General features: G+C 35.2%; 1 protein-coding gene across 4 annotated transcripts in view; it reads right to left on the bottom strand.

Moving 5' to 3' along the window:
* LOC117110224 (chromodomain-helicase-DNA-binding protein 5-like) overlaps nt 1–13,857 on the bottom strand; it is a 29,278-nt gene that overhangs the window by 14,407 nt on the left and 1,014 nt on the right. For 3 of the 4 annotated variants that reach the window (XR_004445646.1, XM_033252847.1, XM_033252846.1), the window contains exons 2-17: nt 13,001–13,107; nt 12,400–12,504; nt 10,890–11,124; nt 9,152–9,228; nt 8,112–8,279; nt 6,744–6,887; nt 5,931–6,110; nt 5,533–5,727; nt 5,042–5,418; nt 4,734–4,860; nt 3,667–3,858; nt 2,465–2,601; nt 1,974–2,175; nt 1,173–1,294; nt 632–805; nt 185–326 (exon numbers count right to left, since the gene is read on the bottom strand). Coding sequence is in view for 3 of the 4 variants with exons in the window: in XM_033252847.1 (XP_033108738.1) it covers nt 185–326; nt 632–805; nt 1,173–1,294; nt 1,974–2,175; nt 2,465–2,601; nt 3,667–3,858; nt 4,734–4,860; nt 5,042–5,418; nt 5,533–5,727; nt 5,931–6,110; nt 6,744–6,887; nt 8,112–8,279; nt 9,152–9,228; nt 10,890–11,124; nt 12,400–12,504; nt 13,001–13,107 (2,684 nt within the window). In the remaining variant the exon portion in view is untranslated. The remainder of the gene's footprint in view (nt 1–184; nt 327–631; nt 806–1,172; nt 1,295–1,973; nt 2,176–2,464; nt 2,602–3,666; nt 3,859–4,733; nt 4,861–5,041; nt 5,419–5,532; nt 5,728–5,930; nt 6,111–6,743; nt 6,888–8,111; nt 8,280–9,151; nt 9,229–10,889; nt 11,125–12,399; nt 12,505–13,000; nt 13,108–13,857) is intronic. The other variant, XM_033252848.1, reaches the window with a different exon arrangement.

Here is a 13,857-nt window from a genome sequence, read left to right as displayed (position 1 = left end):
TAGTGCACGGTGTGCTTGTGTTTTTCGGCTCGTGCAGAAGGCACTACAATGGATATTTTTACACATGGCACTACGGCGATTGCAGACCGTCAGGATTTTTTTTCCATGGATTAATCAAACCTGCTTATAATAATTTGCACTAGTGAATGATACACAACTATACTAATTGCTTAACATCACATACCAATGCTGCTGTTGGGAACAGGTACGGATGATTGCAACATTTCTTGAGGTCCATCATGATGTTAAGCAGCGACACCTGGTGACCACTTCCTTTGGAGTTCAAAGCTTCAAAGTTGCGGGTCAAGATATACTTGTAGTATTTCCTATTGTGAAAAACATTAAAGTCATAAAAATTAGATATTAAATTAATAAATATTAAAGTGATATAAATGAATCATACTAGTAGTGTTAACATTATAGTAAATTTATAAAAATATAAACCTCATCAGAAAATTGCAGTGTAGAATATATAGAAAGATATAGGCTTCTGTAGGAATCAAATCAGCAAACCTTTGAATATCATATTGATACCCTGCCAATAACAATACATTTATGCATGAGTAACAGCGCTCCTCCAACTCCCCCCCCCCAAAAAAAAACATTTAACAGGTAAAAATGTTGTACTTACTTTTGAAGAGGTGAGAGATCAACACGTACAATGAACTCGCTCTTAGAGGGCATGTTCTTAAGCACGTCTGCCTTAAGACGACGCAACATGTGTGGTCCCAACATGTCATGCAGTTTCTTGATCTGATCTTCCTTTGAAATATCCTCAAACTCCTCCAAGAAAACTTGGAGATTACTGAATAAATAAAGAGCAGTGGTCAATGTTATGTCTGGAGCAACGTTATAAACATCGAGGATCAATATTATTTTATGTCTTTATGGTTTGATCCTCTTGCAAAACACCTCAAAGAAAACATGGGATCTTGCATAAAAACAGACCAGAGATCAAAGTTATGTTAAAGGTCAGGTAATAAGGGTTATTTCAATGACATGCATAGAGTCATCTTTTGACAGAAGTCAATGTTAAATCATCACAGATCATAATCTCTCAAAAAAATGCACCAATGTCTTAATATGTTAATTTAAACTTTTACATTTATTGAAATCACTGTATAATTGAATTTAAATACAACTAAATTATTTAGGACGATAAAAAAACTTACTTGAATTTTGCAGATGCCATGAAGTTGAGTAAATGAAACAATTCCTCAAGGTTATTCTGGAGTGGTGTGCCGGTAAGAAGCAGTTTAGATTTGATGCTGTATCCACTGAGGATACGGAAAAACTGCAAGAGAAATTGAGGTTGGAATTAAACAAATGTCATGAATTGCAATACGATAAGAAGCATTGAATTGCACAATAACGGTAGGACATAGAACGTTCTGGCGTCAGCTGTGCATGCTAGAGCGTCAAGTTCTCCTTGTCGCCTAGATTCTAGCACACAATTTACCTCAAATCTACTTTGTGCAGAGAACGTAGGACAGTCAGGGATGAGTAAATCTGTTCTAGAGTTACGCTGTCGTGCAAAATCGACTCTTTCAAGTCATCATCTTTTCTTTCTCAGGCACTGCTTATAGGTAGTGTTTGCTTATACAGTCATTATATTTGGGCAAAAAGCACTTTTGTTACCCAACCACAGTGACATTTCAAAAGCAAGGTCAGTCATTCGACTCTAGATTTCTGCAATTTTGGGTTAGTTGGGCCTGGGAAACACAAAGCTATACAGTGTTATTTTATTTAAACCACAGTTTATTCCTTTGTCATTGAAGACATGAACATCTAGAAACCACCTATTTCATTTCAACTTTTTTAGTCCTTGTGGAAAATATTTTGAGTGTATACTACCAATACACCCTGGGTAAAATTCCCAATCCTGCATTAAGAAACCCTAAGGCCAATACAATCCACAATTAACCATTCTTTTGAGCCTTTCTGCAAAAAGATGCTACGTAAGTCATTACTACCTTTGACTGATTGTTCTTTAGCCTGTGTGCTTCATCCACAACAAGTACTTCCCAGTCAACAGACTGCAAGGTTCCAGCATCAATGCTACAGAGTTCGTAGGATGTCAGCAGAACGTGGAACTTCACCGTGCAGTCTTTGCGCATCCTGTACGCTTTTTTTCCACCTTTCACAGCATCATCCTCGAATGAGAATTCATGTTCTCTGTACACAAAAAATATTTATTTTTAATGAAAACAGAAAGACAACATATTACCATAAAATGTCTTGGAGCCACGTACATTTAACTAGACATAGACAAAACCAATTTGAAATTAGTGCTCTCTATTGTCGCCGCCATTGCTAGGGACCTCCTATTTGCCTTGCTAACCTTTTTAACAATGCTCTTGCACATTTTAACAGTACTGGCTTGAAATTGGCATCATGCAAATTTGAGATATCAGGATCATTATTATAACTATTAAACGCCCAAAATCGTAATTTAGCTACTTACCTAATGACAGCCCTGCTATCCTTATCGCCAATGTAAGTAACAACATAAAAATCTGGAGCCCAGAATTCAAATTCTCGCTCCCAGTTGATGATTGTTGATAATGGCGCAGAGATAATGAACGGGCCTTTTGAATGTCCCTAAAGTCAACAAGATGATCATGATTATTTAAAATAACGACTGACTGTAATAATGCTACAAAGAGTGTTATCAACATACCAAACTTGTCAGAGTAACTGACATGCATTTTACCATTAAAATTCTAAATTGTCGGACAGTCACCTGGAGTACACAATATCATTTATGTATGTGTATTTTTCTTTGCTGTCAGATTTTCACACTGTCAGGTTTCCCCCCTTTAACAGTACAGTGCACGCTGAAGACTTCTTACTGCATTTTCATGCACCAGAATAGGACATTACAAATGTAATTGAAGAAATTGATGATCATGAATGCTACATGACATCAGATGTGACATTTCTAAAAGGTTATGAACTAATGCAGATTTTAAAAATGTATATTTTGAGGTTTTTTTTAATTAGTATTGTAAAAGGGGGCGAGGGGTCTATGTGCATATCTCCTCCTTAAGCTGTAAAAAAAATGCTACAGGGTCTCGTTTTTCTAAACTGGCCTTCATCAGGATATTATTCTTGCGTATGATGTAGCGAATAATCGCCTATAATTCTCACGTTACTGTTATTAATTGACTGGAACAGTCGTAGCAGAGTCACCAATGCACAAGTTAACAGCATAAACCCCACGCCCCCCCCCCACCACCCACTGTTTATACTCTTGGGTGAAGAGAGGCAAACTTAAGTAAAGTGTCTTCGCCAAGAACACAAGCAATGCGATGAGCGTCAGCCTCAAACTCCCGATTTTACGATCAGAAGTTTAACACCTTACATGCTGCCCCACACACTCTTAGTTCATCAGTATATTTAACATTGACTAATGTGAAAATATTACACTTTTACTTTAAGTTATGTCCAGACTGTCAAATTATATTTGAGAAAACACATACGGCTTGACTAAATATAGGCACATCATGACCATATATGGGTACATCATGACTATATATGGGCAAATCATGACTAAATATAGGCACATCATGACCATATATGGGTATACAGATGTTTTTTGTCAAACAAAATTTGATAATCTGGACAGCGTTTTAACAGCAAAAAAAAAAAGGCATGCATCCTGACCTCCTTAAATAAACTGTATAGAAATGCAATAGTTTGGATCGTCTTGCCGAGTCCCATTTCATCTGCTAGGATAGTGTCTGTATTGTGAGCCCAGGAGTAACGCAGCCAATTAAGGCCTTCTAGCTGGTAACCATGCAGATTCCCGCCACACTCTGAGATGTAGTCAGGCTGCTGTTCATACTTCTTGCGTGGCTAGCATATAAGAAAATAAAACAGTTATGATATAATCTTATTACTTGCACAAGTGTGGTGGTTTAGCCATGGCTAATCATACTTTTTTTTTCTGATGTTGGCCTGTTTTTTTATATTCTACCAATCCTTTAACAAAGGTTTATGGTAACCACTCCTTTTCCTGGGCTTCAGTTTTCTTCTGGAATACCATACCTTTTGACACCCAGCAGACAATTTCAACACTTTAAAGCCCTTTTAAAAGTCCATCTCTTTAAACAATGTTTTCTTAAATTCAAGGCTTTTATCATTTAGCTTTAAGAATAATGAACTATATGAAGAGTAAATAATCATTACTGTTAACCAGAAAACAGATGAAATCACCACACAATCGCAACTCCATCACATCAAGCCCTATATGGTTTAATGTGATTAAGCCCTATATGGTTTAATGTGATGGAGTAGATGTCGAATGGCCGAGAATTTATAAGGTGTGGCGCAACCTACAGCCATAATTTCTGCGCTAGTTCAAACGGCACACTCGCCTCTGGTTCTGGTGGTAGAACAAGTCTTCTCGGAAAAAGGCTCAGTACAGAGAAGAACCCAGTACATCATTCGAGATGAGTAGGGGGATACTCCAGTGTACATCATTCGAGATGAGTAGGGGGATACTCCAGTGTACAAGTACAGACAGCCTCTGTGGTGGACAACGAGAGTTGCTGGTACCGGGTTACTGGGTAGCACAGACATGAAGCGACCCTTTGGGGGGAAGAAAGTCCTAGTCCTAGAGCATCTTATTTGATAGATACAGCGCTACATAAAAACTACACTATCATTATTATTATGTTATCAATATATAAAATAAAATAACATATATATAAAATAAAATAACTGATTACATCAACCACAGGTTCTGGTTTTTCTTTTTCTTTCTTCTCTTTCTTCTTGTCTTTATTATCTTCTTTTCCATCCTTCTTCTTTTTCTTATCTCTTTTCTTCTTCCCATCTTTTTGATCAATCTGTTCCCTTTTGCAAGAGAAAAACATTTTTTATGCTGTATTTAAAATTAAAAGGATAGACGATAAATTGTTATATAAAAACTTGTGTATGCCACTACAATCAAAATTGGGAATCATAGGTCCTGTAAGGTAATTATGAGCCCATAGAATTGTATATGTACTGTACATGGTTAGATTAATTTTCTTACTTTAAGTTGAAGAAGTAGTCAATCTGTTTCTGTCCATCTGGCATCTTTCGTACAGCATCCTCGAGTTCCCAGGCACACTGATCGTATGGCAGCATCCTCCACTTTATGAAGTACCAAATGGTTCCAGAACGATCTGTTTTCATGTTGATGATCCGTTGAATCTGGAGCCACTCTGGTTGGATGCCATAGCGGTAGAAACGATTCTCAAGATCAAGATGATCTGGGTCTCCGACATCATCCTCTGGTTTAGATTGTTCTTCCTTTTTCTTTGCTTCATTAGCGCCACCATAACTTTCACCATCCTCAAGTGGAGGCGGTTCCTCCATGTCAGTTTTGCGGATGTAGTTACGATGCATGATGGTATGAAAAACTTCAAGCTATCAGGAAGGAAAAAATACTTGTACTTGATATCAACTATCAACCCGCTGACCAGAATTTTGTTAAATATGTAAATTTGGACAACCATTAATGATTAAAAAGCAAAACCATACCTGTAACTCGGACACCCAATCACTATGCCAATAGGACATCATGTGAAACTTGCAGAAGAACTCGCGTGTTGGCTTTACACCAGGTTCTTTCTTGGTTGGACTGCCACACTGTGGGTCCAGGGGATCCATGTTCACTGGAGGTGTTGTCCAACGCCATGTCAATATCTTCTGCACTCTACCCTTTGGAGATTCACACTACAAGTAAAGAATGGCAGAAGATGTTTGTAAGGTTACACATTTTATCGGCTACCTAGCATGCTGATAAAGAACTAGAGAGATGGATACGCATTATTTCTGCTCCCTAGCATGCTGATAAAAAAAAAACTACAAATGGATACCCATTGTCTACTTTTATTTAGTAGACTTTTAAAAACAAGCCAGATAACATAATACTTTACCGAACATCTTGGACAGAGCCATTCACCATCTGGGATCTGCTTCAAGGGCGGGTTCAGACAGAAGATGTGATATGACAACGGACACTGATCGCAACACAACAGCTCACCACCATCGTGACACACACGACAGAACTCCATGTGTTCATCAGGCTCCTCCTCAGCTTGAATCCCTTCTCCTTCCTGTTGTAATTAAAAGATAAATTATTTTTAAAACTCAAAAAATTAGGAACAATATTCCAATTTTGTACATACCTCTCTCCAGCCAATTCAATTCATCCATCCACTTTCCCTAGCCTAACGTTTATCTGTTTCAAGTCTGTAGAATTAATTCCCTTTCTCAGGCCTGGATTTTTTTCTCACATAGCAGGTTCCCTTCCTACCCTGTGTAATACAAGGGACCTTTCCGAAGTGTCAATCAAACTTAATAACTAACCAATCAGATCAGGGCCACGATTATGGGCATATCTAACAAGCGCACATGTAGTCCCACAAACTCACATGTTTGTGCATGTTTTAACAATTTGTCAGTCTGATGGGACTTTAGCAACAATATTAAAGGGGAAGGGCTTAACACAAAGGTTCGTTCGTTACAAGACTCAATTAATTATTCATTTCCAGATTTTATAAGTTATCTTTTCTTTCATCAATACTGTCACAACCTCTTTTAAACTGAACATTAGTTTAATCATTTCTCCCCAAGTCTGTACAATCTCCTTCCTTAATATTAATAATTAATAAGTTTAATAAGCTCTCCTCAAATTGAAAAAATAAAAACGAGCATGTTGCTGTAAACACTTGCAAAAGGATACTTACACAGTGCGGGCAGCTCCACTTGCCTTCAGGGGCAGCCTCCAGCTCAGGATCAAGACACACAAGATGGTAAGCTCTGGGACAGGTGTCACACAAAATGATCTCTCCTCCTTGTTGACAGACCTCACAATAATCCTGATGGTCAGTCTGGTACATACAATAACCATCAAACAATAATGTTAAATTGCAATGGTGAACTTATCAAAAATTACTGGCTGTTTTAATATATGTTTTTGATTGCTACTTCTATTACAAGTTTTTTGAAGTTAACACTCCCAATAAAAACCCAAAGAATTTAGATTTTTTAACACTGTACTCCATATACAGCTTAGATTCAAAGCTTGGCATGTGAAGATGTTATATTTTCTAACTGTCACTACAAAAAGCATTAACATTTTATACTCAAATGTCATATTAATTAATTATTATTAATATTTCAGATTTGCATATTGATCATAGGTTAGAGGTCACAAGTTCATTACGATCAGCCAATCAACTGTGCAGGTTTACAGTACATTACGCTGGAGGTGTGCTAGTGAAAATTTAGAAAACATCTATTGCTTAAGCATTTGAGAAAACCTGAAACATGTTATTTAATCAGAAGTAAAACTTTATTAGTTAACACCTTTTTTCGAATGAGGGCAGTATAGTATGGACATGTGCTTGCATAATCAAAGGTGCAGCTTATCTGTCACTGTGACAAGTGCGCATGTTTTCACTTCCTTTGCATCAACTGTAAACTGTTTAATGAAAGCAATTTCAATAGGAATATGTTGGGAGAGTAGTTGCTAAGCTAAAGCCGGACACATACTGCCTGCGGCGGCAGTCAGCCAACGAGATTCTATAGAGAACGCAATGCGACAGCGTGCGCGTAACGGATCATTTTTAACAACAATCTGTTCAGACTGCCACCGCCAAATCAGCAGATGGTGTTGCAATTTCTCACGTTCAGAGGCAGCAGAGTTGGATTCATCAGCCACGAGTCCGTCGCATATTGCAGCGAGTGCCCGACTTTAAAGGGAGGGGGAAGTATAATGTATGTTGATTGCAATTAATTATAGTTGAAGTATAGTATATACTCTATATATGTATATATAGAGTATGTATTTCACAGCAGCTTATGCATATGCATACCATTATTTTAAATAAATATATATAATTATCCGATTAAACAATATTGTGAGGCTTATCTTAATGAAATATTGATTAACTACTATGATGGCAGTATTTTGAAATATGACGTGCAGCCATGCTTGTTGGGAGAAGGAAATAAAACATGATTAGGCGAAAATTAATGTATGATCAAAATTTGCATGCATAAAAAAAATAAACAAGTCTTTTTTTTTCATCAAGCAACAAAAATAAATGTACCTCGTAGCCATCTTCACCGGGAAAACTTGTTGTTTTCTTTTTACGTTTCTTCTGCGGTTTGCGGGGTCTGGGACGACGCGCTGTCGTCTTACTCACCACTGTGTCGGAAGGTGCGGGGGCTTCTTCTTCCAGTAGTTCAGTTTCGCTATAATTACTGCCACTGTCACTCTGCAACGTGATCAGAGAATTGGCGTTTTTTGCATCGTCAGAAAACTGACTGAAATTTTGGTGGATTTGTCTTCAAAATTATATTAATTTAAACGCGTTTAAAATATATCTGTGTTCTTGCCCAAGACACAGTAATTGTTGAAATTCTCAAACAGTAAATTATTAATTAACTTACATTACTATATAGAGATTAATAATATCACTGCTCTGTCATCATACCCCCTGTATTCCTGTATAACTAGCCAAGGATCATAAACATGGCACTATGTTTTATTTGATGGTTGTAGAAAATTTGAGTGTTTTCTAATATGCTGTTCCATCCAATAAAACACTCCCTCTTCTCTATACATTAGGTCTAAATCTACACTACATGAGAATATTAATCAGGAGAATAAATGTTCAATTAATATTAACAAGTCAACTATGGTGACAACACTGCGTCAGAGGTCATGCACTTAGTTTGGTAAATGGGAGCATGCTAGTAAATAATAACAAGAATAATCGCTTAACAAAGAGAAGGAAGTAAGTAGGAGTTCAGAATTGGAGAAACATAAATAATAATAACATCCAATGACAAATTTACAAAATCTCACCAGAATAAAAAAAAAAATTGTATATAAATTTCATGTATTGTATCCAAGACAAATTTAAAGTATTTTGTTGTGGGACAATTAATTTGTCAAATATTTCTTTATCTCTTTTTATACAAATTTAAATTCTTTTATTCACTGTCCAACAAATAGGTGCAGTTTCAATGTTATTACCTCCATCTTTAAAATTGTAAATGAATTAAAATTATGTTTCTCAATTCATTAACTATTATTAATCGGATTCATTTGTTTTTTTGTTTCTCCATTTTGTACAGTACTTACTGAGGATGCTTTTCGTTTTCTTCCTCCAAGCTTAATTCTAAGAGGAGCAACTTTTCTATTCTTCTTTTTCTTCTTTACTGTAAATAAGAAATAATGTGATGCAGGCTTTAAAGAAATAAATCAATATCTTCGCCACGTCAACCAAATATTTTAAAAGATTATTTTAAGGCTGTGACTATTGTTACACCAGTCTTAAACTGATTTTCTATTTTTTGTTCCTTTTTCTTTGTCTTCTTCATCTTATTTGTTTCTGTTATTCATTCAACTTCTTTTGGACATTTGTTGAAAGTGCATAGAGACCTTGTAAATTTATGCACTTTACAAGTCTACATCCATTACCATTACCATTCAAACCAATTCCTAATTCTGATTGGATGTTACTGTCCTAATCCATTCCATACATGAAATAACATCCAATCTGACACTGGTATAAGATGGGTGTAGAATAGCTAATGCTTTAATTTTAAGTCAAGAACATGAAGTCTATACATCTTGGTCTCATCTTAATTTGAACATGTTCAACGCACTGATCTCTACTATAATAGCTATATTGTTCATTGGCCAATTCTTGTACAGAAAAAAGTGAGGCCTCCGAAGCCCTGTTGGAGGGCTTAAGTCTGTGTCCACACTATCAAATTTTATGTGACAAATAACTGTAAGCTCTGTCCACACTATCACAATTTACGTGACAAATTTGTGTGATGCGCCCACAGGGGCATGATGAGCCCATATATGGGCATGATGAGCCCATATATGGGCAGGCTTTAAAGAAATAAATCAATATCTTCGCCACGTCAACCAAATATTTTAAAAGATTATTTTAAGGCTGTGACTATTGTTACACCAGTCTTAAACTGATTTTCTATTTTTTGTTCCTTTTTCTTTGTCTTCTTCACCTTATTTGTTTCTGTTATTCATTCAACTTCTTTTGGACATTTGTTGAAAGTGCATAGAGACCTTGTAAATTTATGCACTTTACAAGTCTACATCCATTACCATTACCATTCAAACCAATTCCTAATTCTGATTGGATGTTACTGTCCTAATCCATTCCATACATGAAATAACATCCAATCTGATACTGGTATAAGATGGGTGTAGAATAGCTAATGCCTTAATTTTAAGTCAAGAACATGAAGTCTATACATCTTGGTCTCATCTTAATTTGAACATGTTCAACGCACTGATCTCTACTATAATAGCTATATTGCTCATTGGCCAATTCTTGTACAGAAAAAAGTGAGGCCTCCGAAGCCATGTTGGAGGGCTTAAGTCATAAGAGCTTAAGTCTGTGTCCACACTATCAAATTTTATGTGACAAATAACTGTAAGCTCTGTCCACACTATCACAATTTATGTGACAAATTTGTGTGATGCGCCCACAGGGGCATGATGAGCCCATATATGGGCATGATGATCCCATATATGAACATCATGAGCCCATATATGGGCATGATGATCCCATATATGAGCATGATGAGCCCATATATCGGCATGATGAGCCCATATATGGGCATGATGAGCCCATATATGGGCACGATGAGCACATATATGGGCATGATTATTACCATATATGGGCATGATGAGCCCATATATGGGCATGATTATTACCATATTACGGTCATATTATACCAAAATATGGGCATAAATCATGTTGTCCTATAGAAGTTAATAGTTTGGTCAGACCTTAAGAACATCCTCATTGATTTTTTTTTAAATAACTATTTATTATTCTTACCTTCGTCTTTGAAAGGGTTGATCAATGAAAATTCCCTCCAGAGGGCAGCAAGCAATGTGATCATCTTTGTTGGTGTGATCTTCGGACACTTTTCCTGTATGAGCGGTCGGATTCCAATACAATACTGTTTATAGGTTGTCATCTTTTCATAGTCCTCATCTTCATACTCCATCTCAAACTCTTCGTAACCAAACTCATGCATCAGCTGAAGAGAGCTCTTCTGTTCTTTTGGTTCCTGGGGAAAAAACAAGTATTGCGATAGTATAGCCAAAAAGAAAAAAAAAAAATCAATTCTGGTGCGAGCTGCAGAAAGCAGTTGCACTACCATATTTTAGAAAGACCATAAACATTCATTGGACTGATTATGACAACAATGATTACAATGATGATGATAATATGATGTAAAAATATAATGATAGTAACAATTAATATACTAAACTGTTATATAACAATTTGTATTAAAAAACCATAGTTCAACTGAATACAATTTACTGCACAGTTTCAGTTTAGGTCCTGTGTGTACAGTTTAACAAAAAAAAATTAAGAGAGATCATACAACTTATTTCTATATTTTGCGATATCTCTTACAACATTTAAATCTCAAGTATCAAGTATCACGTAACTGACTGATTATGACAACGATGATTACAATGATGATAATATGATGTAAAAAAAAATGATAGTAACAATCAATATACTAAACTGTTATATAATAATTTGTATTAAAAAACTATAGTTCAACTGAATACAATTTACTGTACAGTTTCAGTTTAGGTCCTGTGTGTACACAGTTTAACAAAAAAAAATTAAGAGAGATCATACAACTTATTTATATCTTTTGAGATATCTCTTACAACATTTAAATCTCAAGTATCAAGTATCACGTAAACTTTATTCCAAATCAATTCAAACATCACATAAAATATGAATATCAAGTAATATAGCAAAAATGAAGAACAAAGATGTTGAAAAGAAATGGAAAGGGGCATTCAAAACAAGCCGAGCTTTTTACAAAACAGAAGGGCCGACTTAACTAACTTAACTAAAGGTAAAACTATAAACCGCCGGCATTTCTACAAAGACTTCAGAATCGGTAACTTATAATAATAATATCACGAATTTATAAGGCACCAATTTCAAGAGATCAAAGGTGCACTATGCAAGTGTAATACCATCGGAAAACAAAAAGGTCTTAAGTTGCGATTTAAAGTTGCAGAGAGTTAATAAGTAGTTATAGTAATTAAAAATTAAATTTGAATAAAATTTTTTAATTTCTAGTACTTAAATCGTTTCGAATTGAAGACAAAAATGTTAATAATAATTGCACAGATGACAACTCATAAATCTATTTTAAAAGCTTAACTAAACAATTAAAAAATAAAAATATCTGAACAATTTATTTAATAAAAAAAAAAGGACATATTTTTACCAGAGACAGAAAATACATACTTTTCCTTTTGACGATGTAGGATCTGATTCGGTATGTTACATAAAATATACAATATCTTACCTTTGGAACAGAATCTTTTTTCTTTTTTTTGGGCTTGACCTCTTCATCAACACCTACCGGTAGATCAACATCACTACCTGCTGCTGCTGCTGCGACCTCCTCATCCTGTAAACACACCAACATCACCAAATTAAACAAATTTTTTTATATTGTAAGCATTTTTTTTGTTTTTTTGTTTTTTTGGTGAAAGGCCCTCACTCGACAGTGATACAGTAAGTTCATTTTGGGGTGTATTGTCTCATACTTTTGTTTGTATTTGTTACTTACTGATCCTTTTATTGTAAATTTTTTGAGACAAATAAATGATATGAAATGAAGCACTATTATACTTTGTCTGTTCCTCTTAATGCAGGTTTTATGTATACTTCCTGCCAATTTATTACGACTATCTTGATAATGAGAAAACAAATTTAAATTTTTTTTTTACAGTTTTTACAGCCATTCTTTCCAACAAACTTTGGCTACACTAGAAATTAAACAATTGAAAATCTCATCTTAATTTGATGGTTTGTAACAAGCAAATTTTTAAGTGCAATTAATAATATTAATTAAAAATTACAAATTTAGTATTATTTTTATTTATTGGTAAAGACTGCCTTACCCCACTGGCTTTCTCTTCTCGTTTCCTTTTCTTTCCTCCTTTTCCTTCTTTCTTTTCCTTTTTCTTGTTCTTTCTTTTCTTCTTCTTGGGAGGTGTATCTCCATCGACTATAAGAAGAAAACACCGGGATTTTATTGAGTAAAATTCACCAGATTTGTATGGGAATTAGATCTGCCATATTTTTCCCTTTAAACTCACAAATGTACAGTTTTTTTTCCCATAATAAACTTATAATGAGTTCACTGGCGCCAAGTTGAGTCAAATTCAAAATGCTGTGATCTGAGCTGTTTATTTTTTCTTTGTAAATAAATATTGTTTCAATAAAAAAACTATTTGAAAATGTTGATACAAATCAGTGATATTTTTCTCCATTGTTTTATATATACTGAAGGAAACCTTCTTTGAGTAATGAGGAAATAATACTGAAAATGGACTGAACTGTGGTTAGTACCTAGTGACCTAGCATGACTCTCTGCTTTGGACATTGCTTTTGAACGTACCAGTATACATATGAATGTTTTGTTAAACTTGTTGAACACAAAGAATTAATAATAGATAGCATTATACATACTATAGGGCCTAGCACATATATATATATATATATATGTATATATATATAAAAATTTAAAAAGGCAAATGGGAAAAACCCATAAAACAGCAAACAGCCACATAATGCAAAACAAATTAAAATTAAAACGGAACAGTAGAGAAAATCCGATCAGAATGACAAAATAGCATCCACTGGAAGGAATCCCAATACCTGCAGACGGATCCGTTTCGGCCTTCCAGGCCTCATCAGTGCAGCTAGGGTACAGACCCAAACGAAACGTTCGACCAGCTTAGGTAGGGCCCAAAAT

This window comes from Anneissia japonica, unplaced genomic scaffold (genome assembly GCF_011630105.1).
Source record: "Anneissia japonica isolate Jap-2015-1 unplaced genomic scaffold, ASM1163010v1 scaffold287930_len349246_cov199, whole genome shotgun sequence".
In the NCBI taxonomy this organism is placed as follows: domain Eukaryota; kingdom Metazoa; phylum Echinodermata; class Crinoidea; order Comatulida; family Comatulidae; genus Anneissia; species Anneissia japonica.
This window is presented reverse-complemented; position numbering and strand designations above follow the sequence as displayed.